This window comes from Nelumbo nucifera, chromosome 2 (genome assembly GCF_055504915.1).
Source record: "Nelumbo nucifera cultivar China Antique chromosome 2, China Antique-T2T, whole genome shotgun sequence".
Classification (NCBI taxonomy): domain Eukaryota; kingdom Viridiplantae; phylum Streptophyta; class Magnoliopsida; order Proteales; family Nelumbonaceae; genus Nelumbo; species Nelumbo nucifera.
This window is the reverse complement of record NC_142650.1, coordinates 96,251,194-96,277,569: the sequence shown is the minus strand read 5'-3', so window position 1 is coordinate 96,277,569 and position 26,376 is coordinate 96,251,194. Positions and strand designations below refer to the sequence as shown.

Genomic DNA, 26,376 nt, shown 5'->3' with positions numbered 1-26,376 from the left:
CTCGGCATTCACAGCAAGAAAATGACGGTTCACTAGCAGGTAACCAGTTAGGGGTTCGAGGTGCGAACTCGAGACAAGGCCTCTTCGTCCCTTGTAATAGCCAGCCCCAGAATCCCACAAGGAAACAGGAGTTACCTCGCGACAAAGTGGTACTGGAGCACACCGAAGTCAACAGCACCAACGCCGAACCAGTGAAGAAACAACAACGGAGACGTTGCAAGGCACACCGTACCTCGGCTCAAAACAGCCAGTTAGCAAAGCCAAGCCAACGAGAAGGGCAAACCAAAGGTAAGATAGAAGCGAGCTCGGTGGCTAGAAAGGCCACTCCTCCACTACTTTGTAGGTTGTCTCCCCTGTCGAGGGTTTTTGATTCCCTCCTCTTTCTCTCTAAACTCTCGAGGGTTTTTTATTGATACTACACCTTCCACTCGCCATTATGAGTAATAACAAGGATGGATTCTTCATGGCCGATCTTGCTTCCCTTTCTCCTACTGCCACTACTGGTAAAGCAAAACTAACTTTAACCCTAGCCTTCTCTCTCTGTTTGTCCGACTCTTTGTTCTTTCCCTATCTCTCTCCCTCTCTCTTACTGTCTCTACTTTTTCGTATATTTGTAACCCTGATCCTTGTCTGTTTCAACAGTACCAGCAGTATCAACATCAGTTCCCTTCATTGCCGTAGAACCAGTAGCCGGTTCCACATCGGCACCCAGGGGCCCATCAGAATCAGAACCGGCCCAGGACTAACCAGAACATCAACCAATCTCCCCACCGGGGCGAAGAGAACTCACAAGTACCGATTCCTCTTAGGAGCCAGGTCTCGCCCTATGGGAGAAGAGACAGTAAGCTTAACCGGCCTCGCAAGGGAACCTTGGAAATAGGTCCGGGGATACTCAGCCTAACAGGACCAATCCTCCTCGACATTCACAGCAAGAAAATGACGGTTCACTAGTAGGTAACCAGTTAAGGGTTCGAGGCGCGAACTTGAGACAAGGCCTCTTCATCCCTTGTAATAGCCAGCCCCAGAATCCCACAAGGAAACATGAGTTAGCTCGCAACAAAGCGGTACCGGAGCACACCGAAGTCAACAGCACCAACGCCGAACCAGTGAAGAAACAACAGTGGAGACGTCGCAAGGCACACCGTACCTCGGCTCAAAACATCCAGTTAGCAAATCCAAGCCAACGAGAAGGGCAAACCAAAGGTAAGATAAAAGCGAGCTCGGTGGCTACAAAGGCCACTCCTCCACTACTTTGTAGGTCGTCTCCCCTGTCTCCCGAGATCTTGGCGACTCCAATGCCTAAAGACTTCAAGATGCCTCCCTTAGACAAGTACGACATGTCGTTCAACCCCAATGACCATGTGGACTCTTTCCAGTCTTAGATGCACCTAGCTGGGGCTGATGAGTCTTGTATGTGTGTGGCCTTCTCCACTACGTTCAAAGGGGTAGTCCGCACCTGGTACCGAAATCTCATGCCGGGCTCCATCAAAAGATGGTCCCAGTTCACAGATTTATTTACCTCGCACTTCATCACTAGCAAGAAGTGCCCAAAGTCACAAGAAAGCCTTCTCAACGTAGTTCAGAGGGAAGGAGAACCGATCAGAAGCTATATTAAGCACTTCAAGACACCTGCCTACAGATACCAGACCTCGACTCGATGGTAAGACTCACTTCAGCGAAGAAAGGAATAACCCAAAAGGAGTTTAAATGGCATTTGGTGTCCAACAAACCAAAGGATATCACCAAATTCCTTAAGCTAGCCGATCAGTTCATCGGTACTGAAGAGGAAATCAATTAGAAGGCCGACAATCCACCAACAGAAAAGAGGAAAAGAGACAATGAAGAAACAAGTAATGGCGGACAAAAAAGAAGGAAGAGCAAGTCCCATAGCAAGGGAAGAAACAAATCCAGAAGCCGGTCTCCCTCGTGAACTTGCAAATCAGTTTGGCGCTCTAGAACCCCACCTGTCGAAAGAATGAACTACACGCCATTGAATGCTAAGCGAGGAGAAATCCTAATGGCCATTAAGGACTCCTCATTCGTCAAATGGCCTCCCAAGTTAAGGGGAGATCCTGCAATAAGGAACCGAAACGTTTATTGTCTTTTCCATAGAGACCACGGGCACAACATAGAGAATTGCATGAACCTTCGCGTTGAGATCGAGGAGCTTATCTGCCGAGGATACCTAAAAAATTTCATACAGCGAGAAGAGAGAGGCCAAGCAGATCGACAAACAAATCGACAGGGGGACCAGAGAAGGAATGCCCTCGAGACCAGTAGGCAGAACGAGCAACCGCCGTGACAGTTTCCCTAAGAAAGATCGATCCACAAGGTAACTAACATGATTACCGACAGGTCCATCATAGCGGGGTGTACATTAGTAGCCGGGAGGACCTTAGTCCGCGAGCTAGAAAATGAAGAGGAAAACCCACCAAAGTGACATCGGCTTGAAGAACCAATATACTTCACAGAGGATGATGCATGCGGTACCCAGTACCCTCATGACGATGCTCTAGTGGTAAAAATGAGAATCAACGACTTCAAAGTGAAGCGCATCCTGGTGGACTCAGGTAGCTCGGCGGATATATTATTCAAGGAGACTTTTGACAAGCTACAACTATAGCAAAGCGATCTAAAACCGGCAGACACTCCTCTGGTAGGCTTCAACGGCAAGGAGGTCAAACCTCTCGGATGAGTCACGGTACCTGTAGAGGTTGACGCGTGGCCAAATATCGCGAGGTTTGAGCACACATTCCTAGTGGTCGCGACTCCCTCTCCCTATAACGCCATAGTAGGTCGACCCATTATGCACGTCCTACGTGCAATAGTATCCACCTACTATTTGGCGATGAAGTTTCCAACTGACTATGGAGTAGGAGTTGTGCGAGGTGACCCGATCAAATCTCGCAAATGCTACATAGCTGATCTCAAAGGGAAAATGAAGCTAGCGGATGATGTCGAGCTCGAGCGACCAACGGAATATGCCGACGAGCGAGCTGCCCCGACAGAGGAGACGGTCCACATCCTAGTCTCAGCTAATGACCCGGCAAAGACTCTCCAGATCGGTGCCTCGATCAATGAACCACTCCGCTTCCAACTAGAAAGTTTCTTACTAAAAACTTGGATACTTTTGGTTGGTCCGCGGTAGAAATGCTCGGAATAGACTCCAAGATTCTAACTCACAAATTGAATACCGACCCCTTAGTCAGGCCAGTAAGACAAAAGAAGCGCAACCTCGCCCCAAAACGCTGGAGGGTAGTTGGTGAAGAAGTTGGGAAGCTCCTCGCAGCAGACTTCATTAGGGAAGTCCATTACCCGAACTGGGGGCTAACCTGGTTCTAGTGAAAAAGGCCAATGGCAAGTGGCGCATGTGCATCGATTATACCGACCTGAATAGAGCCTGCCCGAAAGATAGCTTCCCGCTACCCAAGATCAACCGCTTGGTGGATGCGACCTCAGGGCATGAGTTGCTAAGCTTCCTAGACGCCTATTCCGGTTACAACCAGATTAGGATGGACCCTGCTAATGAAGAGAAGACTACTTTTATAATTGAGATCGGGTTGTACTGTTACAAGGTCATGCCCTTTGGATTAAAAAATGCCGGGGCAACTTTCCAGCACCTTGTAAATAAGATTTTTAAGCCGTTGATCGGCCATAAAATAGAGTATTATGTAGATGACATGGTCGAGAAGACCCAATTGTCAAATTCTTTATTAAATGATATAAGGAGTGTTTTTTTGCGAAAATACAATATGAAGTTAAATCCAAACAAGTGTGTCTTCGGAGTCACCTCGAGTAAATTCCTAGGCTATATAGTCAACTGACGTGGCATCGAAGCCAACCTAGAGAAAATAAAGGCCATCCTAGATATGAGACCACCCCGCAAGATAAAAGAGGTTCAGAGGCTGACTGGCCGGATAGCCGCCTTGAGCCGCTTTATGTCCAAGTTGGCAGATCGTTGCCTACCCTTTTTCAAAGCCATAAAAAAGAACAAAGACTTCGAATGGACATATTAAGGCTGTACCTCTCCCGTTTTAACTCGACCCGAGGAAAGGGACATATTAAGGCTGTACCTCTCCGCGAGCGACGAGGTGGTTAGCTCGGTACTAATCAAAGAAGTAGATCAGGTTCAATGACCCATCTACTATGTTAGTAAAATTTTGTAGGATGCAGAAACCAGGTACCCGAAGATCGAGAAATTAGTGTACGTGCTAATCATAGTAGCCTGCAAGCTTCACCCGTACTTCCAGGCCCACACTATCGTCGTCCTCACCAACAAACCTCTATGGCAGATTCTGCTCAAACCCGAGGTCTCTAGGAGATTGACAAAGTGGTCTATCAAGCTGAGCGAGTATGATATCCGGTACGAGCCTCGGATAACAGTCAAAGCCCAAGTCTTGGCTGATTTTGTAGCAGAATGCACGTTCAGCATTGCAACCCCCGATCTGAGCTCGATCACACAACGGAAGCTTCAACCAGCGCGACACTAGTCCCGGATAGAGTAGGACCGACCTGGGACGAGGATCCCTGGATTCTCCATGTTGATGACTCGTCCAACCAGCAGGGAAGTGGTGCAGGACTGATTCTGTACGGCCCGAGAAGGTGAAGCTGGAATACGCTCTTTGGTTCGAATTCACGGCATCAAACAATGAGGCAGAGTACGAAGCATTGGTCGTCGGGTTACCCCTAGCAAGGGAAATGAAGGCAAAGCACCTCGTCATATGCAGCGACTCATAGCTAGTGGTCAACCAAGTCACTGGTGAGTACGAAGCCCGTGACCCCACTATGGCTGCTTACTTGGCCAAAGTCAGAGAGATCCTATGCGGCTTCGTCTCTTACTTCATCAGACAGATTCTGAGGTCTGAGAACGCTGAGCCCGACGCCTTGTCCTGATTAGCCAGCACAAGCAGTAACACCATGCGGACTATGTACATAGAGGACTTACCTCGGCCCAGCGTTCTTGGGGGGGCAAAAGAGGTCACTCCCGTATCACAAGTAGAACCGAGCTGGATCGACCCACTCGTAAGTTATCTGCTTCATAGGACCCTACCTGCAGAACGCAATACGGTCCAAAGAGTAGAGCGCCAATCAGCTAAGTATGTCCTTATAGACGGACAATTGTACAGAAGGTCTTTTATGCTCCCCAACCTACGCTGCTTGCGACCCTTAGAGGCCGAGCATGTACTCCATGACACCCATGAAGGCTTGTGCGGCGGACACTTGGGGGGCAGGGCTCTCGCACAGAAAACATTACGGCAAGGCTATTATTGGCCCACGATGAAGGCAGATGCACTCAAGCTCGTCAAGAAGTGTGACAGGTGTCAGAGGCACGCGAACATTCACCATTGACCTGCTGCTGATCTTAAATACTTCCCTAGTCCATGGCCCTTTGTGTAGTGGGGAATCGGCATCCTTGGCCCTTTCCCGCTAGTGACAGGATAGAGTAGGTTCCTGGTCGTAGTAGTAGATTACTTTATGAAGTGGGTGGAAGCTGAACCTTTGGTAACGATCACAACCCGCAAAATACAGAATTTCTTTTGGAAAAACATAATATGTTGCTTCAGGCTACCTCGGATACTCATCACCGACAATGGGAAGCAGTTCGAGGATATCAAGTTTCAAAACTAGTATGCCAAAATGGAAATTCAACAAAATTTCACCTCAGTGGCACACCCTCAGGCGAACGAGCAAGAAGAAGTCACTAACAGAGCGATACTTCACGGACTGAAAGCTTGCTTAGCTCGAGCCAAGGGGTTGTGGGTGGACGAACTGCACAGTGTCCTTTGGGCTTACCGAACTACCATTAAGACTGCCACAGGTGAAAACCCTTTCAACCTCACTTACAGCACAGAAGCAGTGATCCCGATAGAAATTGAGGTAACCACACTACGGTTGGAGGCCTATGACATGGAGACGAATGATGACGAGTTCCGTACCAACCTGGACCTGCTAGAGGAGGTATGAGACCTGACTTACATCCGGACTACAGCTTACCAACAAAGAGTAGCTTGGTACTATAATGCCCGAGTCAGAAAACGACACTTTCATGTCGGCGACCTAGTTCTTCGGAAGGTTATGGTACCTAAGCCCAGTGTTGGTAAGCTCAGACCAAATTGGGAAGGTCCGTATCGAGTAAGACAGGTGTTCGGGGAAGGCACGTACTACTTGTGACCACCGAACTAGAGAAGGTACTACTTGGAGCATGGAATATCAACAACCTAAGAAGGTACTACTTGTGACCACCGAACTGGAGAGAGGACTGCGAGTCACTCCCAGAAGCCTAAGTGCCATGGTGCCGAGCTGACATAAGACCTCGACACTACGATAAGTCCTAGTCACCCCTTCGGCATAGGCAGATAACTCCTAGTCGCCTCTTCGGCATAGGTAGATAAGTCCTAGTCACGTCTTCGGCATAGGCAGACAAGTCCTAGTCGCTTCTTCGGCATAGGCAGACCAGTTCTCACGCCTGAGGCATAGACAATTCGGATACAAACCCTACGATGTCTAGCCCACCGTGGCATATAACAACAGGTTAATCCAATTTGAAGTCAGGCTCGATGGCTCGGCACTAAGGGATAACCAACACTTAAGTGAGTAGCCCATGTGTAGATAGGTCGGGTATATACTCTACAGAGTCTGCCCACCTCGGCGTACAATGATACGAAGTTATCCTACTTGGGGTCCAGCTCGTTAGCTCGACAATTCGGGGTAACTTACACTTAGAAAGAAATTCACTTTTATTTGGTTTAGTTCGCCAATTCGGGAGTTATCTACACTTAGAAGAAAATTGAAATTTTTGCACACAAAGATTGCAAAAACATTTGTATTTCATTGATATGGAATTTCGGGTACAAAAAAAAAATTTACAATGCACCAAGCTCGGTGTATTACAGAAGGGGGTCCAGGAAAAGAGGCATCTAGTCACTTCGAGGCTCCTTATCCTTGCTAGAGGCTTTGGCGGGAGGGTCTATCTCCTTGCGGCTCTCGCCAGCACTGGTCTCCTCATCTTCGTCGAGCAGGTTGCCATCACTTTCCGCTTCGGGGTCTGGATCTTGGGCAGCTTTGACGACCATCTCCTCTATGATCCTCGAAGTAGTTATGGCACTGAGGTCGAGTTGGGGAAATTCACGTCGGGTTAACCACCGATTAAGTTTGAATCCTTTGCGGTAGCTCGTTGTCCCTACCTTGACCATCTCTTTCCGAAACTCCGTTGAGGACTTGTACTCCTCGATAACCTTAGCCTTGGCCTCCTCCATTGCCTGAAGAAGTAGCTCGGTTCGTTCTTTCACATGAGCCTCGAGGTTCTCCACCTCCCCTTCAATGCCGCCTCACGCTCATCGAGCTCCTTCTTCTCCAACATCAGCAAAGTGCAGCTCCTTCTTAGCCCACGCATCATTTTTCAGCTGGTTATTCTCATTGCGAGCTGTTGTAAGGCTTAAGTGTTCCTTGTAACTGGTGTTAGTGGGACAGTTTCAGCTACTAGTCCTTTCTTTCTTTTTTTTCTTATTGTTCCTATCCTAGGATATGCCACTAGGGGCATACTTGTAATTTTGTCTTTTTTATAAAGATTAATAAAAATAGAAGACTGGTGGCTTCCAGTACTGAGTTTGCTTTTCTTTCTATCATCCGCACCTCTCTCTCTCTCTCTCTCTCTCTCAATCACCACAAGCAACAACATGGTATCAGAGCGGAATTTCTGGGCTGGAGAAGACCTTCGATCCTAGCATCAACCTTTCTAAAGAGGATTGGATGTGGCTACTTTTGTATAAAAAAAACCCTAGCGGCGGCTAGTCTTAGTTTTCTCTGGTGGCTGCACTTACAGAAACCCTAGCGACAACTTGTGTTTTCAATCTTCTCTGGCGGTTGTGCTTGTAGAAACCCTAGTAAGTCCTATGGATGTACTTCTGCTGAAACCCTAGTGGCCCCATGCGATAGTTACTGAAAAACCCTAGCTGTGTCTGGCTGTGGGATGGTGCTGGTCTGCTGAAACCCTAATTGAAGGAGGGTGTTGATGGTGCAATGAAACCCTAGCAGGTTCTAATCTAGTGCTAAACAGGTGTGGTTTTGTTTCAGTTTATCTCAGTATTCTTTATCCAATGATGCGTAGGGCTTATGCCTTGATTATATGATTACTAGTTTGAATAATTGGATGGTTAGAGTGGGGGAACCACATTCAGACTGACAATAACGTCTATATTGGTGGTGCTAAACCGATGACCGGACTATTTATTGTTCTGTTTGGACGTTGTAGTGACTAATCTCTTATTCTCAGTAGTAGTTCTTGTGCTCTCAGCAATATTCAGTTTGTTGCTCACATTCTAGGAGTAAACCCTGAGTTGCCACATTCCAGGTGTGGTGGCATTTGGACTGGTTGGTTGTAATATTCAATGGCAATTCATGAACTGACCTCATCGGGGAACACCCCAACCCGCAACACAATAGGTATGGGAGGTGAAACCATAGTTTTTTCCATGCCAATTACCCCCTTGAACGGTTTGAACTACCTGGAGTGGGCTAAGAGTGTAAAACTCTATGTAACGGCAAGGGGTAAGGCCGGTTACATCAATGGAAGGGTGAAAGAACCCAAGGGTGAGACGGCTGAACATGATAGGTGGGACCAAGAAAATAGTATGGTGATGTCTTGGCTCCTCGCAACCATGGAACCTGATGTGAATAAGAATTTTATGTGGGCAGACACTGCCAGTGAGATCTGGGAACATGCCAGAATTACTTATTCTGAACAAAGGCATTATGCCAAGATTTACCAACCGTAGCTTGTCCTCATATTATTCAACTCTTACCTCTATATGGAAGGAGTTGGACCATTATCATGCCATAAAGTGGAAGCATGATGATGATGCTAAGGCCTACAGGAAGCTGATCTCTCCACAATGAGTGTTTGCTTTCTTTTTAGGGCTGAACCCTGTATATGAACCATTAAGGGTGCAGATCCTAGGAAGCAAAGAATTTCCTACGAAGTATACTCCTTTGTCCAATCTGAAGAAAGCAGGCGAAGTGTGATGGTTATAGCTGAGGGGGAGCAACAAGTTGCCTTGGCTGTGGTGAATAACAACTCAACAGGGAAGAAAAGTGATCTTAAGAAGGCAGATGATAAAGATAAACTCTTTTGTACCCACTGTAGAAGGTCACGACATATACGTGACACCTGTTGGGACATCCACAGGAAACCCAAGTGGGCAGCAAAGAATCAAGAATAGGGTAAAGGTCACTTGAAAAGAACGAGTGCAGCACATGTGGCAACCCAAGACACTCAGGTTGCCAGTAGTTCCCGAGACCCTCCTAATAAGCCTGACCCCAAGGAGGATATAATGAATTCATTCAGAGAGCATCTGGAATCTTATGGTAAGGCATTGCGGCAATTGGACAGCTCAGTCACTAGTACTCCTTCTACCTCTTTTGCATCTACTTCAGATAATGTGGCTTCTACATTCCATGTCACTCCCACAGATTCCCCTTGGATTATTGACTCAGGGGCCTCAAATCACATGACCGATATGCCTAACCTATTCCATTCGTATAGCCTTTTGTCAGGAAGGGATAGAGTGAGATTTGCAGATGGTTCCTTTTCTTCCATTGCAGGTCAAGGATCGATATCCCTTCCCCATGGCCTTAACCTGAATTGTGTATTTTATGTTCCTCAACCTCCCATAAATTTGCTTTCAATTAGTAGCATTACAAGTTCTTTAAACTGTAGTGTAACCTTTTTTGCTGACTCATGTGTTTTTTAGGACCTAACTTCTGGGAGGACGATTGGTAGAGGAAGCCTGGTGGACGGTCTCTACATTCTCGACAACAAAGCTGATCTCTCCAAATGTTTCTTTCGAAGAAAGCTGATCTCAACATCCTCAGAGTCACATAGTTAGTCAAATAAGAGTCAAATTTTGTTGTGGCACAGTCGTTTAGGTCATGTTTCTTTCGAAGTAATAAAATGTTTGTTTCCACTTTTATTTAAGTCGTGTTTAGTGTCAGAGTTCATGTGTCAATTGTGTCAGTTGAGTAAACAATGTAGAACAACCTTTCGTTCAAGCAATAAAAGATCAAATGTTCATTTTCATGTTGTGTATTCTGATGTATGGGGGCCTACAAATGTAATCTTTGAGGGTGGATATAAGTATTTTATTACATTGATTGATGATTACTCTCGCTATACATGGGTAATCCCTATGCGTAGCAGAGACGAGGTTCCAAAGATAGTGAAAGACTTCTAGAGGATGGTATTTACACAGTTCCATGTTGAAATATAGATTTTCCAATCCGATAATGCGAAGGAATACTTCCATGGGGAGCTAAATGAGTTCTTCACCTCCCATGGATCTATTCATAGAAGCTCATGCACCAGAACACCACAACAAATTGGGGTTGCAGAAAGAAAAAACAGACACCTCCTTGAGGTAGCCCGCGGGATGATGTTACACATGAATGTCCCAAAAAGGTTTTGGGTGGATTCTATACTTACAATTGCGTATGTCATCAATTGCATGCCCTCCAGAGTATTGAATTACATGGCCCCTCATCAGTTACTATACCCTCAATCACCTTTATTTTCCATCCCAATGAGAGTCTTTGGTTGTCGGGCCTTTGTCCATGATTTGTCTCCATCCAGAGGTAAGTTAAACCCTCGGTCCATTCCTTGTGTCTTCCTGGGGTACCCATCCTCTCAAAAGGGGTATCGATGTTTTGATCCATTTAGTCGTAAATATTTTGTGTGTGTGGATGTGTCATTCTTTGAGTCTGAGTCGTTCTTCCCTCCTTCTCCTCAGGGAGAGAGCCGTAGTGTGGAAGAGGAGAAGCAGGTTCAAATGTCTCTTCCTTCTATTCTGGACCTCACTCCCTTCCGTGTCATCCAACGTACTCGTCGGAGAGATCAGCAGTGTGATAGAAATGTAGAGCAGCCAAACACTGAGCAACTGACATCATCAGAATCCCAAGAGGTAAGTTCAACCCCTAACCCTACTTCCACTGTTGACAACCTAGACATCCCTATTGCTCAACGAAAGGGAGTCAGGTCTTGCACTACCAAACACCCCATTACCCACTTTGTTTCCTATGACCACATCTCTCCCTCGTACTAAGCCTTCCTATTGGCAGTTGACTGCATCCCTGTTCCCAAGAATGTTGCAGAAGCCTTAAAATACCCTGAATGGATAGATGACATGAAGGAGGAGATTGATGCCCTCCACAAAAATCAGACTTGGGAATTGGTGGATCCTCTAGAGGGGAAAGAACCTATGGAGTGCAAATGGGTGTTCACAGTTAAGCACAAGGCAGATGGAACAGTTGAAAGGTACAAAGCAAGACTAGTAGCCAAAGGGTACACACAGGTATATAGAGTTGACTATGATGAGACTTTTGCTCCGATGGCTAAGATGAACTTGATTAGGGTTCTCCTAATCTTAGCTGCTAACTTTGACTGGGAATTGCATCAACTGGACATAAAGAATGCCTTCCTAAATGGTGACTTGGAAGAAGAGGTATACCTGGTTCAACCTCTTGGATTCTCTACCAAGGGAAGTGAAAACAAGGTGTGCAAGCTACGAAAGTCTCTCTACGGCTTAAAATAGTCTCCCAGAGCCTGGTTCAGTAAGTTTCATATGGCAGTTCAAGAGATGGGATTCCAACAGTGCCAGTCTGATCATACACTTTTTGTGAAGAGATGTCAGGAGTAGGTTGCCATATTGATAGTGTATGTAGACGATATCATTACAGAGGTATCTTTTTCTCTCAAAGGAAATACACCCTTGATCTATTACGGGATACAGGCAAATTAGTGGGAAAGCTAGGTGACTATTGGTGAACCTCTAAAAGATGTAAAGTAGTTCCAAGGGTTAGTGGGAAAATTGATTTATCTATCCATGACCCATCTAGATATTGCCTATTCAGTTGGAGTTCTGAGCCAGTTTATTCACTCTCCTAAGAAGCCACACATGGAGGCAGTAGAGAGAGTCCTTAGATACCTGAAGAAACATCCAAAAAAAGGCCTACTATTCAGTAAACACAATCACCTAAAGGTGGAAGTCTTTACAGATGCTGATTGGGCAGGAGCCATGGATGATAGAAAGTCCACTAGTGGGTAGTGCACATTTGTGGGAGGAAATCTAGTGACTTGGAAGAGCAAGAAGCAAAGTGTGGTAGCAAGATTAAGTGCAGAAGCTGAGTATAGAACTATGACACATGGGGTGGCTGAAGTCCTTTGGCTAAAGAACCTCCTAGGTGAGTTTGGAGTTGTTGTTCATAATCCTATGTCTCTTTACTGTGACAACAAGGCTGCAATAAACATCGCCAGAAACCCGGTCCTACATGAGAGTACTAAGCATGTTGAGGTGGATAAGCACTTCATAAGAGAGAAACTGGAAAAAAGGGAAATTTGTATCCCTTATGTCAACTCCAAGGAACAACTTGCTGATGTCCTCACAAAAGGACTTCCGTGTTCGCGACACAATGAGCTATGTGACAAGTTGGGCATGATAGACATCTTCAGCCCAACTTGAGGGGGAGTGTTGTAAGGCTTAAGTGTTCCTTGTAACTGATGTTAGTGGGACAATTTCAGCTACTAGTCCTTTCTTTCTTTTCTTATTGTTCCTATCCTAGGATATGCCGCCAGGGGCATACTTGTAATTTTGTCTTTTTTATAAAGATTAACATAAATAGAAGGCTGGCGGCTGCTAGTACTGAGTTTGCTTTTCTTTCTATCATCTGTACCTCTCTTTCTCTTTCTCTATCTCTCTCTCTCTTAATCACCACAAGCAACAACACGAGCTAAGTTCAGTTCGGTGTGAGCTTTCTGAGAAGACTCCTCGGCTCCGAGGGCCCGCTTCAAGTTCACCTCGGACTGATAAGCCAAGGCATGGATGGTGGAATTCACCTACCAAGAGAAAGAAAACAAGCGTCAGTATACCAAAAACCCAAGTACAAGACAGTTTAAAGAGACAAGTCCGAGAACTTACCACCATGCAGTGAGTCGCCGCTTGGGATCCGAGCTAAGCAATTGGCAATTCAGCCCAACTAGCGACCTCCTCAGCAAATACCGCGCCCTTGCTCTTGAGAAGGCCAAATTTCGGAGTCAAAATATTCCAACCTGCGTCATCGCTACCCGAAGAAGCAGCATCTGCTGGGACGGGCTCCGAAGGTATAGCCTCCTCGGGCATGCGGGGTGGGGAGGGCTTGCCCGAGTCATCTTCGACCAGATCTATTACAGGAGGCTGATCGGCAGTTGACGGCTGATCGGGCTCTGGAACGACGGCTGGTGGCTGCTCAACGCGAGCCTTCTTGGTGGCTCTCTTCTTCTTCCCCTTCTTCATGCTCCCGAAGTGTTCGTTAGCGGGGATGTCCATGATATCTGCGACAAAAAACGAGCTGTCAGATACAGTACCAAAGTAAAACTGAGGGAAAGTACATCAAACAACGACCTACTAGGACTTAGACCGGCCTACATGAGCTTCTCCTCAGTCACGAAGTCTTCGAACTTCAGGCTGAGCTCCGCCCAAGATCGGAGCGCCTCACTTGTCTTCAGGTCCAATCTAACACCGGGGTCTTGGATGGCTGCCCTCCAATGAGTCGGGAAAGGCCACCCCTCAGTATTGTGGACTATGAAATAGCGCCTCTTTCAGGCTGGGACCTTGTTAGGGAGCTCGTGCAAAAGTTTGAAACTAGGATAAGGTGACAGATAGTAAGTTCGCCTATGCTCGGGCAAAACACAAGATGAATTTTTCTTTATGGAAAGAATAGAAGAAAAAATGTCGAGGTCAAGGGGAAGGTTGTAATTGTGGAAAAGTGAAATGGTGCCTACGACGTTGCGGATAGAGTTCAGGTGTAACTGATCTATGGTGATGTTGAAAAACTTTACGATCTCGACTATGAGAGGGTGAAGTGGAAGGCGAAGACCAGCTACGAGCTGCTCCTCGAAGATCACGATCTCATCGTGACTGTGATCCCAAGGGAAGTTACCTAAGGGGATGCTATACACAAAGTTGTTAGGGAATCTGTACCGAGCTACTAGGGTTAGGAGCCTATCTGCCGTCATTGTCGACGGGCCGAAGTTATCTGGCAGCCGACCTCGATGTGAGGTGGAAGCCTGGTTACCTGAGGCCTCTCGCTCCCGCCAAGGTAAGTTTACCTCGGGAGGACCGTGGACCGCATCCTGGCCCGAAGTAACCTCCTCGGTAGGACGAGGATCCACGACCTGAGCAGACTCACCGCTCCCGTCTAAGAGACTATCAAAACTAAAGCTAGACATACTAAAAGGCATGAAATCAAAAAGAAAAAGCAAAGGAAGACTCGCCAAAAGGAAGATCGAAGAAAGGAAAGCGACCTCAAAGATTACGGATTTGCGGACTTGTGACGAGGAAAATGAGACCCTTGGCTCCTATTTATAGCTAGTGTATCCGGGGATCAACGATCGAGATCAACATGATACAACGACTCCTAGGGAAATCGGTTGCACGACCCCGAGGTTGAAATCGATTTAGTGGGTGTTTTGATGTTCGCGGAGTTTATAAAACGGCGTGACGTCCGCATGTAACTCAGACGTGACCTGGTTTATTCCTGAGTTGAGTCAGGCGGTCGAACAAGTCCGACCAACGATTCGCCCATCAAGCCACCTAGACCTCGTGCCAAATCCACTTGGACTCATCATGAATTCCCTGCACCGGGTCGAGACCCCTAGCTCGGAGAGTGGAGGGCAATTGATGAAGGGTGATTTGGCCTGACCTAGCGAGAAGGGGACACGTGGACGCGACCTGACTAAGGGATGACAACTCAGCCTAGCAAGCCTAGTTCGCAACATTTGAGCTCGGGTATTCAAGCACCTTGGCCCAAAACTCACCTCGGCATCCAATCTAGTTCGAAACTAAAGAATCAAAGTATCAGCTCGAGGCTAACAACCCGAATCGCCACGTAACCGACTCCAGAGGTCTCTCCAACAGAACCTGAATCTCTCGAGATCACGATGAGCTAACAAATCCCAACTTTTCTGAGATCATGATGAGGACTCATCCCAGCTCCGCTAGAGTCGGAAGTGAAACGATAGGCCTTATCTACACACTGCTCCTTCGGAAGCAGAGCGAACCCTATCTCCACACCCCGGAGATCCCAGAGCTCTTTCGTGAGACCCACAATTACTCCAGTATATAAAGACAGGAACCTCAAGGCAAAGGTATGCGTGATTGCTCTACTTTCTAGCATTCAAGCTCTCAAGCTCTTAAGCGCTCAGCTCGCGTTTACAGCATATTAACTTAGACATCGAAGCGACCTCGCCGGGTTAGCCACCCAGGGTTCTCTGGTCCACTGTCTTGTAGATAGATCCAGCTCGCTACTCGATTGGAAGCCAGATCGCCCTCCATCTAGGAGTAGTCAGATCGCGTAATAACAGGATCCATGCAGAACAAGCTTCAACATTTGGTGGGACAGCAGCTTGATGTTCTGGAGAATCTACCGCCCAAGGTCAGGAAGTGTGTCGAGGTTCTTAGAGGGATCCAGGTTTGTTTGTTTTTTGCCCCTCTGATAATTTTGCTTCTGATGAAATAAAAATGCTTCCTAAGTTGTTTCAATTTCTATTATTTTATGGATTTATTTCTCACTATTGTTAATTTATTAGAGTATATATTAATTACACCGATCCAAGCAATATGTGGGAAAAAGGTTGGTTGGTTAGATTCATTTGGCTAGGTAAAAAGGCTTCTTTTCTTTTTTCTTCCTCCATAACATTTTTATAGTTTTTCAATCTCATTTATGTTATTTTGGGGGAATTTGAAAAGGCTTATCTGGTGTCCCTATAAATTAAATGAAGAAAATTTGCCTATTGGTTTTTGCTGAATATCTTTATTCCTCTGAATAAATAAGATGACCTTTCTTTAATTTATTTTTTATTACTTATTTTATGATTTGTGGAGAAAACTTTTATTTCCAAACCTCATCTTTCAGTTAGTATTTGTAGATGGACTTTGGATGGGATTTTAGACCTTCAGATTCAGCATTTGTAATAGTTGTTTTTTGTAGTTTTCTTTTATGACCAAATGGAAAGAAATGTATAGTTCTATAATTTTTACGAAAAACAAACCAGAAGTTCATTAATCATAATACTATATGCTACATGCTTTTCAGCAATCCAATGATTCCTGTCTTTAGGCAGTTGTTAGATTATTTTTTTGTCATGATTAGCATATCCTAATTTTTAACATGTTTCATCTGTTATCTTTGCTTCTTTGAAGAGCTAGCAAATACAGAAAGTGAGGAGACAGAACTTAGTAGTTCCAATGGAGAGGAGTCATCTTGGATCTCTTGGTGTTGTGGGCTTAAAGGAAATGAGCTCCTTTGTGAAGTTGATGAAGACTATATACAGGATGATTTCAACTTGTGTGCACTTCAAGGACAAGTTCCTTATTATGACCAAACCATGCATTGGACATGATTTTGGATAATGATTCTTTGAGTGGTATGGTTTTTCTATACAATCTTCCCTAGCTATTTTTCTTTTTTATCTTTTTCACTCACCCTCTCCACGAATCTCCTCTTCACTTTATCATCTTTAGGTGTTGGAACAAGTTAAGCAATGTTTCTTCAATCTTATATAAAGTTAGTAACTTACAATGGTTTTGATGTTGTGCAATCTGAGTGCTCCCTGTTGGAGGATAATCTAGTTTCCAGTCGGACGGTGAGGTAAGCGGATCTGCAAAATAAGATTAGAGAACCCGGGGTGGTTAACCCGGTGAGGTCGCTCCGATGCTTAAGTTAGTAAGCTGTTGCGAGCTGAAATAGCTTTGAGAATGTAGAGAGCTAGAGAGCAGAGAAATCACGTGTACCTTGAGCCATCGGGGTTGGAGCCTTTATATAGTTGAATCCTCACAGGTTTTGTGGATTTGTTCCAGGATCTTCGTCACGATGGGATCCGTTTCTGCTTTAATTGGGGGATAATGTTATCAACTGATAAGGCTTATCAATTCTGCCCGAACCAGGCGCAGAGGAGATAAGGCTTGTCGTTACGTGGCGTAATCCCGTGAGGTTCGGAATCCGTTGGAGGGATTTTCGGGATCATCACATAGTGGTCTGAGTTGGTATCCCCGAGGTGATGCGTTTTAGTTCCGAACCGGATTGAATGCCGAAGTGCCTTGGGGTCGATGTGATCCTGTTGCGGTCTTGTACCGAGGTGATCTCGTCTCGAGGTGACCTTGTCCTGAGGTGGTTGAATATCTGAGCTCGATCTGTTGCGGATTAGGCATGTCAGGCTGAATTGTCATCTTAATCAGGTCATGTTCACATGTCCCCTTTTACTAGGTCGGACCAAATCGTCATTCATCAGGTTTGCTATGAATTAATGGAAATGATCCTTTTTTTCAACATCCGGATTTTTCATTTTTCATTTTTTTGGTATAATGGGGCAATTTGATGCCTTTTGGGCTTAAGAATGTGCATGTGGGCTGTAATGATCTCTAAACATTTGAAATTGCTGTGGAACCACTACCGTTGGTACCACTTATTGCGTCTTTGCTCATCTCTAAACATTACCTGTTCCTTGCATTAGGAATCTTTTTATCTTTGGGAAAACATTTTACAGGTGAGAGTGAGATTGAATCTGCAGTAGAGTTATTATATGGCCTCATACATGCCTGCTATATCTTAACCAGTAAAGGATTAAATGCTATGGTAAGGTTTCACTTCTGATGGCATTGTTTAGAGATTGTTGACTTTACTAGGTGCATTATATTTTGGTTACAAACTTGTATCTACAGCATGAGAAATACAAGAGGGTGGATGTTGGACGGAGCCCTCGGATTGTTTGTGCCGGGCAGCCATACTTGCCTGTTGGCACATCGGATATTCCTTGTAATGGCTCTGTGAAGATCTGTACTTACCTAGGTGCAAATATCAAGGAATTACTTTTTGATGGACAAATTTGGCATCACTAAAACATAGATACATACAAGCCCTTTTATCTAGATAAAACTTATATGCATCATATAACTCTTGTTTCATACATCTATTTATGTGTATTCATATGTGTGTACATACTTATGAGTGCATACACATAGACAAGTACATGCATATTCACACATATTTGGTTCACTTACATAATTTTTTCTTCAAGAAGGTAAATTGTGCATTTTATTACTTCACAAAAACTATGGGAATGTACATCATGAGAATGTAAAGTAATGTGAGACATAGTTGGAAGAAATGAAGAGAATAAAGTTGATGGAAAACAGTTTAAGGAAAGGAGATAATAGGTTACATGATTCCTATTCCTCTTTATTTACTCAAAAACATATATTTAAATTATAAAATATACTCCTGTTAAGGTGTTTTATATTCCTATACTTGTAGTCTCAAATGCATCATGCAACTCTCCCCCTTAGGTTGGAGCATAATTGTCATATATACCCAACTCGCTGGGAATAGTAAGCAGATTGGACTTTACAATCACCTTGGTTATATTTGGTAACTGATCCTCCGTAGGCTATGTGACATTCCTATCCACTTCAATGTGTTCAATTCTCTCTTTTTTGAATTGGATTGTGGGCAATGCTTATACTATTGGACACTCAAGTTTGTGGAGAAATGCCTTCAAGCAGAGAAACTCACCGGTCCATGTACTTTACCTTAAAAGTAGATACAACCACCACGGATTGTTTGTTACTCTTCTAGAGGCTAGATTTCCTTCCACTGATGTAGAATGCCTAGAGGTTGACCTTTTGTTAGTAACTAAGCCTCCTCAATCTAATATGAATTGGCCTCAGCATTCATGTGTCTATTCTTTCAAAATATTGAGATGACTAGACCTTGGAGAACAACTTAATTGGATAACTACTCCAATGTCATATGAAATATCTGGTTTGGATCGAGATAGATTTGCTTCTGTACCATGTGTTGAAACATACTGACATCCTGTAGTGCTCACCTTATTGATCATTCAATTTCAGATACTTTTTTTCCCATAGTGTATCTTCTATCTTGGAAACAAATTTCCTGTGTTTTTTTTTTTAAACTGATTTTAAGAAGATCAAGGGTGTATTTATGCTGAACAACGAAAACACCTCCCTTAGACCTTGCCACCTCAATATCAATAAAAAGTACCTAAGGCCATGTTTGTTTGTAGTGCAATTTCATTTGCACTGGAAATGAAGTATGGGAGTCCAAATGAGCTTGATTGAAAATTCTAGTTTACTTTTGTTTGAAGTTTTACTGTGTTTCCTTTTTTTTCATATATAAATGAAATACAATAAGTCCTACCAAAGTTAAGTAAAACCTGGAGTAAAAGTGAACCAGAATTTTCACTCCTATTTATCTGTACTAGTGCAAATAAAGTTGCATTGAGCCTAGTGTTGTTAATCCTTTTTGCACTTTGCTTAGTGTGTTAGCAGTAGCAGTTGGAGTCTACTATAAGTGTATATAAAATTTCTATACAATCTCTGCATGTGTATAAGTTATTGGGGTATGGTATTAGAAGATTTACAGAATGAAGGAAGCTTGTGGAATGACAGTTTGGAGAATAGAAATGGAGGTTAATGGAATGATGTGGGTGGAGGAATGTCATAGAACTGAATGCCTAACGAGTGCAATTTGGGTAAGCCTAGGTTAGGCATATGTTAAAATTTTGAAAGGGCTTGGTCTGAGGACCTGGTTCTAATTTAGTGGAGTTTCTTTAAATTGGGTAACCAATTTGTTGGACCCCTTTGAATGAGTTGTGTAATGGCTCAGAGAATGAGTTTTGTAACCATTCCCCCATAACCAAATTCTCTCTTTCAACCCCTTGCCTTGCTAACCATCTGCCAGCCCATTGTAGTTCTATAAGTCCACTGAACAGCAACAAACCTGTCCCTTTTTAGTTCAGGAATCTCCCTCATGATGTGTCTATACTACCAAGGACATCTTCATTACAAACCCACTCTACCACCACTTTAAAACCCCCTTCAATGATGATATTGGTTAGTTTGGTTCTCTTGGCCAGCTTCAACCCTTGTAATACTGCTAGGATTTCAACTCTAACTGCATCCCCTATCTGTACTGACATTTGTAGGATCCACTTAGAAAGACAGATAATAGAATTTTTTATGCTTAATGCTCTAGTCAAATTTTCAAGGATGATTTAACACCTCAATTCATTAACATGTCCCATTCTATGCATGCAATTCATTTTATAAATTGTTTATTATTTGCATTTTTTTGAATTGTCATCAGTTGCAAAATTTTGATCTTATAAATAATTTAAATCGACATTCATTTGCAGCTCAAGTGTCAAACACCCAAGTTGGCCAAAGTCGACCCTTACAAAGTGAGAAAACAATATTCTTTTAAATATTTTCACTTCATTTTACTTGATCTTGTATTTTAAGCATTGACCATAAACATAATTTATTCCTTAACAGTTTATATTGTATGATTTGCAGGTTCAACCATTATGTTAAATGAATTTGCATTGGAAGACATGCTACATTATCTTGGAAATTGGATTTTTTTAATTCCTTATACTTTTATAAATCAATTGGATATTGTATTTAAACAATTTGTTTTGGATATTATAATAATAAATAATTCAATTAATAGATTTTTGTTATAATTACATTTTTTATTTAATTTTTTTTTATGTATCGTAGTATCAATTGTCATGAGATTTGTATTAAACAGGTATTAAATTGAGATTTTTCATGGAATTAAGCTAGTATAAAAAATAAAAAAATATCAAAACTGGCGGTCATGCAACTGTCGGCTTAGCCATAAACAAGCTATAAGGCGGCGGTCAAATAGAACCTAAGCTGGTGGTTCAGACCGTGACCTAAAAGGGTAGGTAGAATTGATTGACCTAAGGCGACGGTCAAAACCACCACCTTTATTAATGCTAAGCTGGCAGTTCTGACGTACCGCCGCTTTAGAGTTAATTGAACCATTTCGAACCAACCTTCAAGGGTGACGGCCTTTTATGTCTAAGCCAACAGAGGTTTAGGGGGCGGACTGAAGACCGCCGGCTTAGACTGATTTTCTTGTAGTGTTTTTTGGGTTTTGAGATCATTTAATATAAAAATTGAATAAAAATAAAAAATCTTCTTGCCCAACTTCTTGGTCAGGCTTTAGGCTTTATACAGGGTTGGTCTTAGGCTCAAGACCAATGCCCGATGATTGGGTTGAGCTCAGGTTGACGCCTAAACATTCTTTATTAATATAGAGGTAAAGCCTGTCTTGAACTTGACCAGTAAGCAAGTCTAGTGGTGGGTGAGTTCAATCACCTGAATCAAAATCAATTAACCCATTAACAAACATCATCCTAAAAATAATATATATAATATATACATAATATTATATTAATTATATACATAATTAGTTTTAATTGTGTATAATGAAATTCAAGATTTAAGACCAAATAATGCATTTTTTGGTAAGAATTAGGGGTGTCCACGATTCGGTTAACCGAACCATGGGCATATTTTGCAAACCGAATCGGTGGTACCAATTTTTCCACTTCTCCAAACTAAAACCGAACTGGTATCATCGATTAACTGGTCCGCTGGTTTCAGTTTTTGACTGATTCGGTTCTACGATTTTTCGTTTTTTATATTTATAATATTTATTATATAAATATGTGTATAATATTATATTATAAATAATAAATGATGTATAATATATTATAAATATTTTAAAAATATATAATATATATAATATATTTATAAATAGATTATTATAAATATAATATAAGTATATATTTATATATATAATGAATATATATTTATATATAATATATAAAAAATATGTGACATATATTAAAAATATATATAAAATATACATATAAATATATATACTAGTCGGTTCAGTTAACTGCCAATTTTTTTGTAGGTTAATCGAAAACTGAACCATTCTCGATTTTGTTCGGTTTTTCATGGACCCTAGTAAAAATAGGTAAGGCACCTTTGGCCCCTTGGTAATGCATATATTTTGTGAAAAGTTACTCAAATCTGAAAAAAAAAGATCTCCCTAATCCAACCATTGAGCACAAAGTTGTGACATGATCTAGAAGTTGGTATAAGAGTTTAAAAAATGAATAAAAACAACCAATTTCTTGAAATTGATATCAGTTCACCAATTGAGTTGCCCAATTATGGCAAATTTTTCTAATTGCCCAGTTTTTGGAGTCTAACTAGCAAATTGGTTAGTGGACTGACTCACAGTTTTTTTGTTAAACCAGCTAATAGTTCTCTAAATAATGTTGTATTGATATTTTAGGATTGAAATATTTGTATATTTTGGCTTAATAGAGTAAAAGTACTATGTATAATGTTTTAAACGATTGCTTGATGAAAACAACTGAATCATCCAAAAAACACTAACCATGGTGGTGTTTGGTGAATCTTTTCAGTGCAATTTCGGTCTACAAAAAGCTTAAAAGACCAAAAAATGGTCTTTTCCCATTCGGAATCACATAGACTGAAAGATCCAAAGATGAGCAGTAGAAAGACTATAAAATCAAAAAGTCGGAAGCTTCAAATGAAGTATAGTCTGGTATACCACGACGTAAGCCAAGCATTCTTGGTCTTTAAAAGACAAGACCCCAAAACTCAGTGCATTTTCTCATCTATTGGGCTGTTGAAAGATCTATCTAGAAGGACTTGCCAAACAACCCCATATCTTTTTGTTAAGCACCCCGATTGCAAAGCAAGTGTGGCTTACCTTGGATCAAATGATCCCTAAACCGAATGAGAATGAGAGTTTGTTGGAATAATAGAAGTAAGAAGATTTAAATCTTCAAACTCCTTAACATTTGATGTATGAAAATATAGGCATGATGTTGTAGCATACATGGGGAAAGTAGAAATAATAGGATCTTTCAAAACTCTTGGTGGTCGCCACCAAAGTTAATTGTTAAGCAAGTGACCTATCAGATTATATTAGAGTTGAAATGGAAAGAAAGATGAAATCAAGATAAATTTTAATGCTTCTAGGAGTAATGGGAATTGTTCAATTGGAGTGGTTGCTAGGGAGAGTAGAGGCCAGACGGTATACTTTGTTGCAAAGATATAAAAGTTCATGCTCCATAAAATCAGAAGTATCAGCAACTTATGAAGTTCAGAGGGTAAGTATGAGGTATTGGGAGGTTAGGTAAAGCAGGGTCTAGAATTTACAAAACCTTTCCCAAACTGACATTGGCTTCTATCAGAGCAAACCTGCCCACACCGTTCTAACAGCCTTTTGCAATTTCGCATTGAGAATATCTCTCCATTAGCACACAACTATACAAGTACAGAAATATTCTCTCAATACATGGCAGTAGAGGCTGCTTGAATGGGCTCTTGCCCTGACTGAAGCCGAACTCTCCCAAATTCGCCCCGTTGCCACCCATGAGAGAGAATGCCTTTAATTCCAAATTGGACAAATTTCGAGCAAGGGAGCCCCCAAACTTTCAATATAAATTGATGACAACAATCTCTTTAGCAAGGGAACCCCCAAACTTTATATAAACTGATGACATCTATGAGAGAGAGAGAGAGAGTAAAAAATGCCTTTAATTCCAAATTGGACAAATTTCACACAGCAAGGGAGCCACCCCCAAACTTTTAAAATATAAATTGGTGACAACAATCGCTTTGTGAGAGAAAAGAAAGAACCTAGACAAACTAAAACAGTCTCTTTTATCCCTTCAAATGAATATATTGTACACTCAACTGGGAAAATTTGGAAACTCAAATTAAGCAGCAGGTTTGTATAATTTCTCTACCATTTTTCTGTATTCTGCAAAACAGACAAGAAATACAAGTAAAGACGCTAGATCTTTTTCATAGAAAAGGAATGAAAACCCATTATTTGCCACCCCCTTAAATTAACGTTTATACCTTCTTGGTTGCTCCAAAGTGCAGCTGCTTGGGTATTCAGAGGTGAACTTGTATTTGGTTCTGAACCAACAAAGTAATAACATAAGTTCAGTACAAATGAAATTTTGATTTGAACAAGATTCATATTAAAATGCGACAAATACCTCCAAGTAGACTCTGGATTGAAAGCAGAATGGTCCTCACATCATATGCAGATGACCATTTATCCTGTTATCCCCAAAAATTGTTAGATTAAATTCACTAAAAAAAATAATCAATTTAAGCAAAAAAGCTCGTTTGTTACAGACTGAAATGTTTCCATAGGTACCTGAAGGATGTCCAAGCAAATGTTTCCATAAACGTCCACATTAGGATGGAAGCAACTGGTTTCAAATTTAACCTTTGGAGGCTTGAAAGGGTAATCAGCAGGAAAGGAGAGGGAGAGCTTGTACTCTGTGCCTTCAAAAACAGTATCTTTGCTTCCACAGATGGTTCCTTTCCAACAGAATATGTTGTCTTCCTCTGGAAAAGCAGATATACCAGGATCTCCACTCATCTGAGTAAAATTTAATACACAGAATGGTCAAAATCCAGTATTAGATGAAAGCTGAATTATAGAAGTCGATGAAGAAAACAGAAAAAGATTTTTAGGGCTTTGAAATTCTAAAAATCCTGGTTCATATTCTTACCATTAGGGCCATCAGTTCGGACTGCAATCTGTTCCCATGAATCAACAAAAAGAACAGAAAGAAACCAACGTCAGAAATTTAAATAAAAGGAACGCAACTGAATATCAAATTCGAAATTTAAGAAGATCCAAATCAACTTAGACTCCCCATAAGGGCTAAGAAAATATTGTGTAGCGAAAAGGGAGAAATAAAAGAGTACCATAATAATATGAATTAGTGAAAGAAACCCTAATTAGAGACGCCACAATATTGAAACCTTAAAGATACACGAAAAACAACCCGATCAAGAGAACACGATTAGGAATACGATGTACCTCTTCAAAACAGACTGGGTGTCAACGCTCTTGGCAACGGGAACCGGCTGTTTCGAGGAGGGGACGGGAGGAGCGATCGCAGGAGAATTATTTGTGTAGCCCTGAGTTTCGGTAGTCATCTTCACCTTATTATACGGACGGAGAAATAGAGATAGAGAAATCAATACAAGATTCCGAGAGAAGAAGACAACGATGAGAGTCTAGATCTTCTTTCTCGGAGAATATCGAGAGAGCTAATCGAGCGAGCGAGCGAGCGAGAGAGAGAGAGAGAGAGGAACAAGAGAGCAAGAGATCTGAGAGTATTTAAAAAAGGTATTCGCCAGGAAAAGGAAATGGACGTATAATGATCATCGGTATTCGAAATTTTTGAACGTTAAGGCATGGGCATGAACTGACTTGTTGTCCTCACAACGGCTAGTTGGTAGTTACCCAACTTACCCTTTCAAAAATGGAAAGTTTCCTCCCGTCTCTTTTGCGTTGGGGGAGATGAAACTATCAAATTGTTATTTGCATATTAGAGATGCAAAGTGGGCCGGCCCGACCGTGTGTGGCATGGGCCAGCAGGACACGAATCGGGCCATGTCAGACCCGGTCTATACCACTGTGGCATTCGGGATTGGATTTTGAGGCCTGCGGGGCCAATAAGATACAATAATACAAAGAAGTGGGTTGTGCTAAGACGGTCCGCAGCCCAGCAAGGCACAATGGCGAATAAATCGAAATTTTAAAAATCGAAATAAAAAAAATGAAAGCCAAAATAACCGAAATCAAAATTTTTGGTTCATTTTGATTAAAAATCGAAATAAAAAAAAATTAAAACCAAAATAATCGAAATCAAGATTTTTGGTTCATTTTGGTTAAAAATCGAATTTAACTAATATATAAATATTGTAACCTATAATATATATTATAGATTATATATTATATATTATATGTTGTATTATAATGAATTTTGGTTTTTTTAGTTAACCGAATTTCTAACTCTCAAAACCGAAACCAAAATTCTTAAAAACCAAAACCAAAATTTTCGGTTTGATATTTCCATTTTAATCAAATAATGATCACCCCTACTTGGGGTGGGGGTCAGGCTATATTTCAATTTTGGGCAAATTCTTTAAACTACTAAAATTTTAGTAAATCAACTAATTATACCCCTATTGTTTCAGTACTGTCTTAAAGTATACCTACTGTTTTTGACAATTGATAATTGACATCTACTGAACAAGAACAAGGATGAGCTTCTCCGTTCATCTTTTCCAATCGACGGAAAAGCCTCGAACCCAACTTGATTTCTTTTCATTTCTATTTTTCTTCCCTCTCTCTATCTCCCCTCTCTCTCTCTCTCTCTCTCTCTCTCTTTCTTCCTACTTTTCTTCTTATTCTTCTTCCCCCCATCGACCTCACCACCCCTGTTTCAGTGAGTGTAATACCACATCGGCGACGCTGCGACTTCTACTCACCGGTCAATTCAGTCTTCTTCTCTAAAGGTATTGTCAGTCGAGAACCGCCTCTACAAATGCCCGAATCTCCATCACTCTCTCTCACAGGAGGGGGGCGAGGCATTGT

The 26,376-nt window shown here is 42.2% G+C and overlaps 1 protein-coding gene across 1 annotated transcript; it reads right to left on the bottom strand.

The window, feature by feature from the left end:
* Positions 1-23,483: 23,483 nt before the first annotated feature.
* On the bottom strand, positions 23,484-25,128 carry LOC104589584 (ubiquitin-conjugating enzyme E2 20). The gene is made up of 6 exons (XM_010247944.3): positions 24,811-25,128; positions 24,497-24,524; positions 24,136-24,363; positions 23,972-24,035; positions 23,829-23,888; positions 23,484-23,727 (listed from the first exon to the last, which is right to left on the bottom strand). Exons 1-6 carry the CDS (start codon positions 24,927-24,929, stop codon positions 23,684-23,686), a joined length of 543 nt encoding a protein of 180 aa, XP_010246246.1. The 5' UTR covers positions 24,930-25,128; the 3' UTR covers positions 23,484-23,683.
* Positions 25,129-26,376: the final 1,248 nt, after the last annotated feature.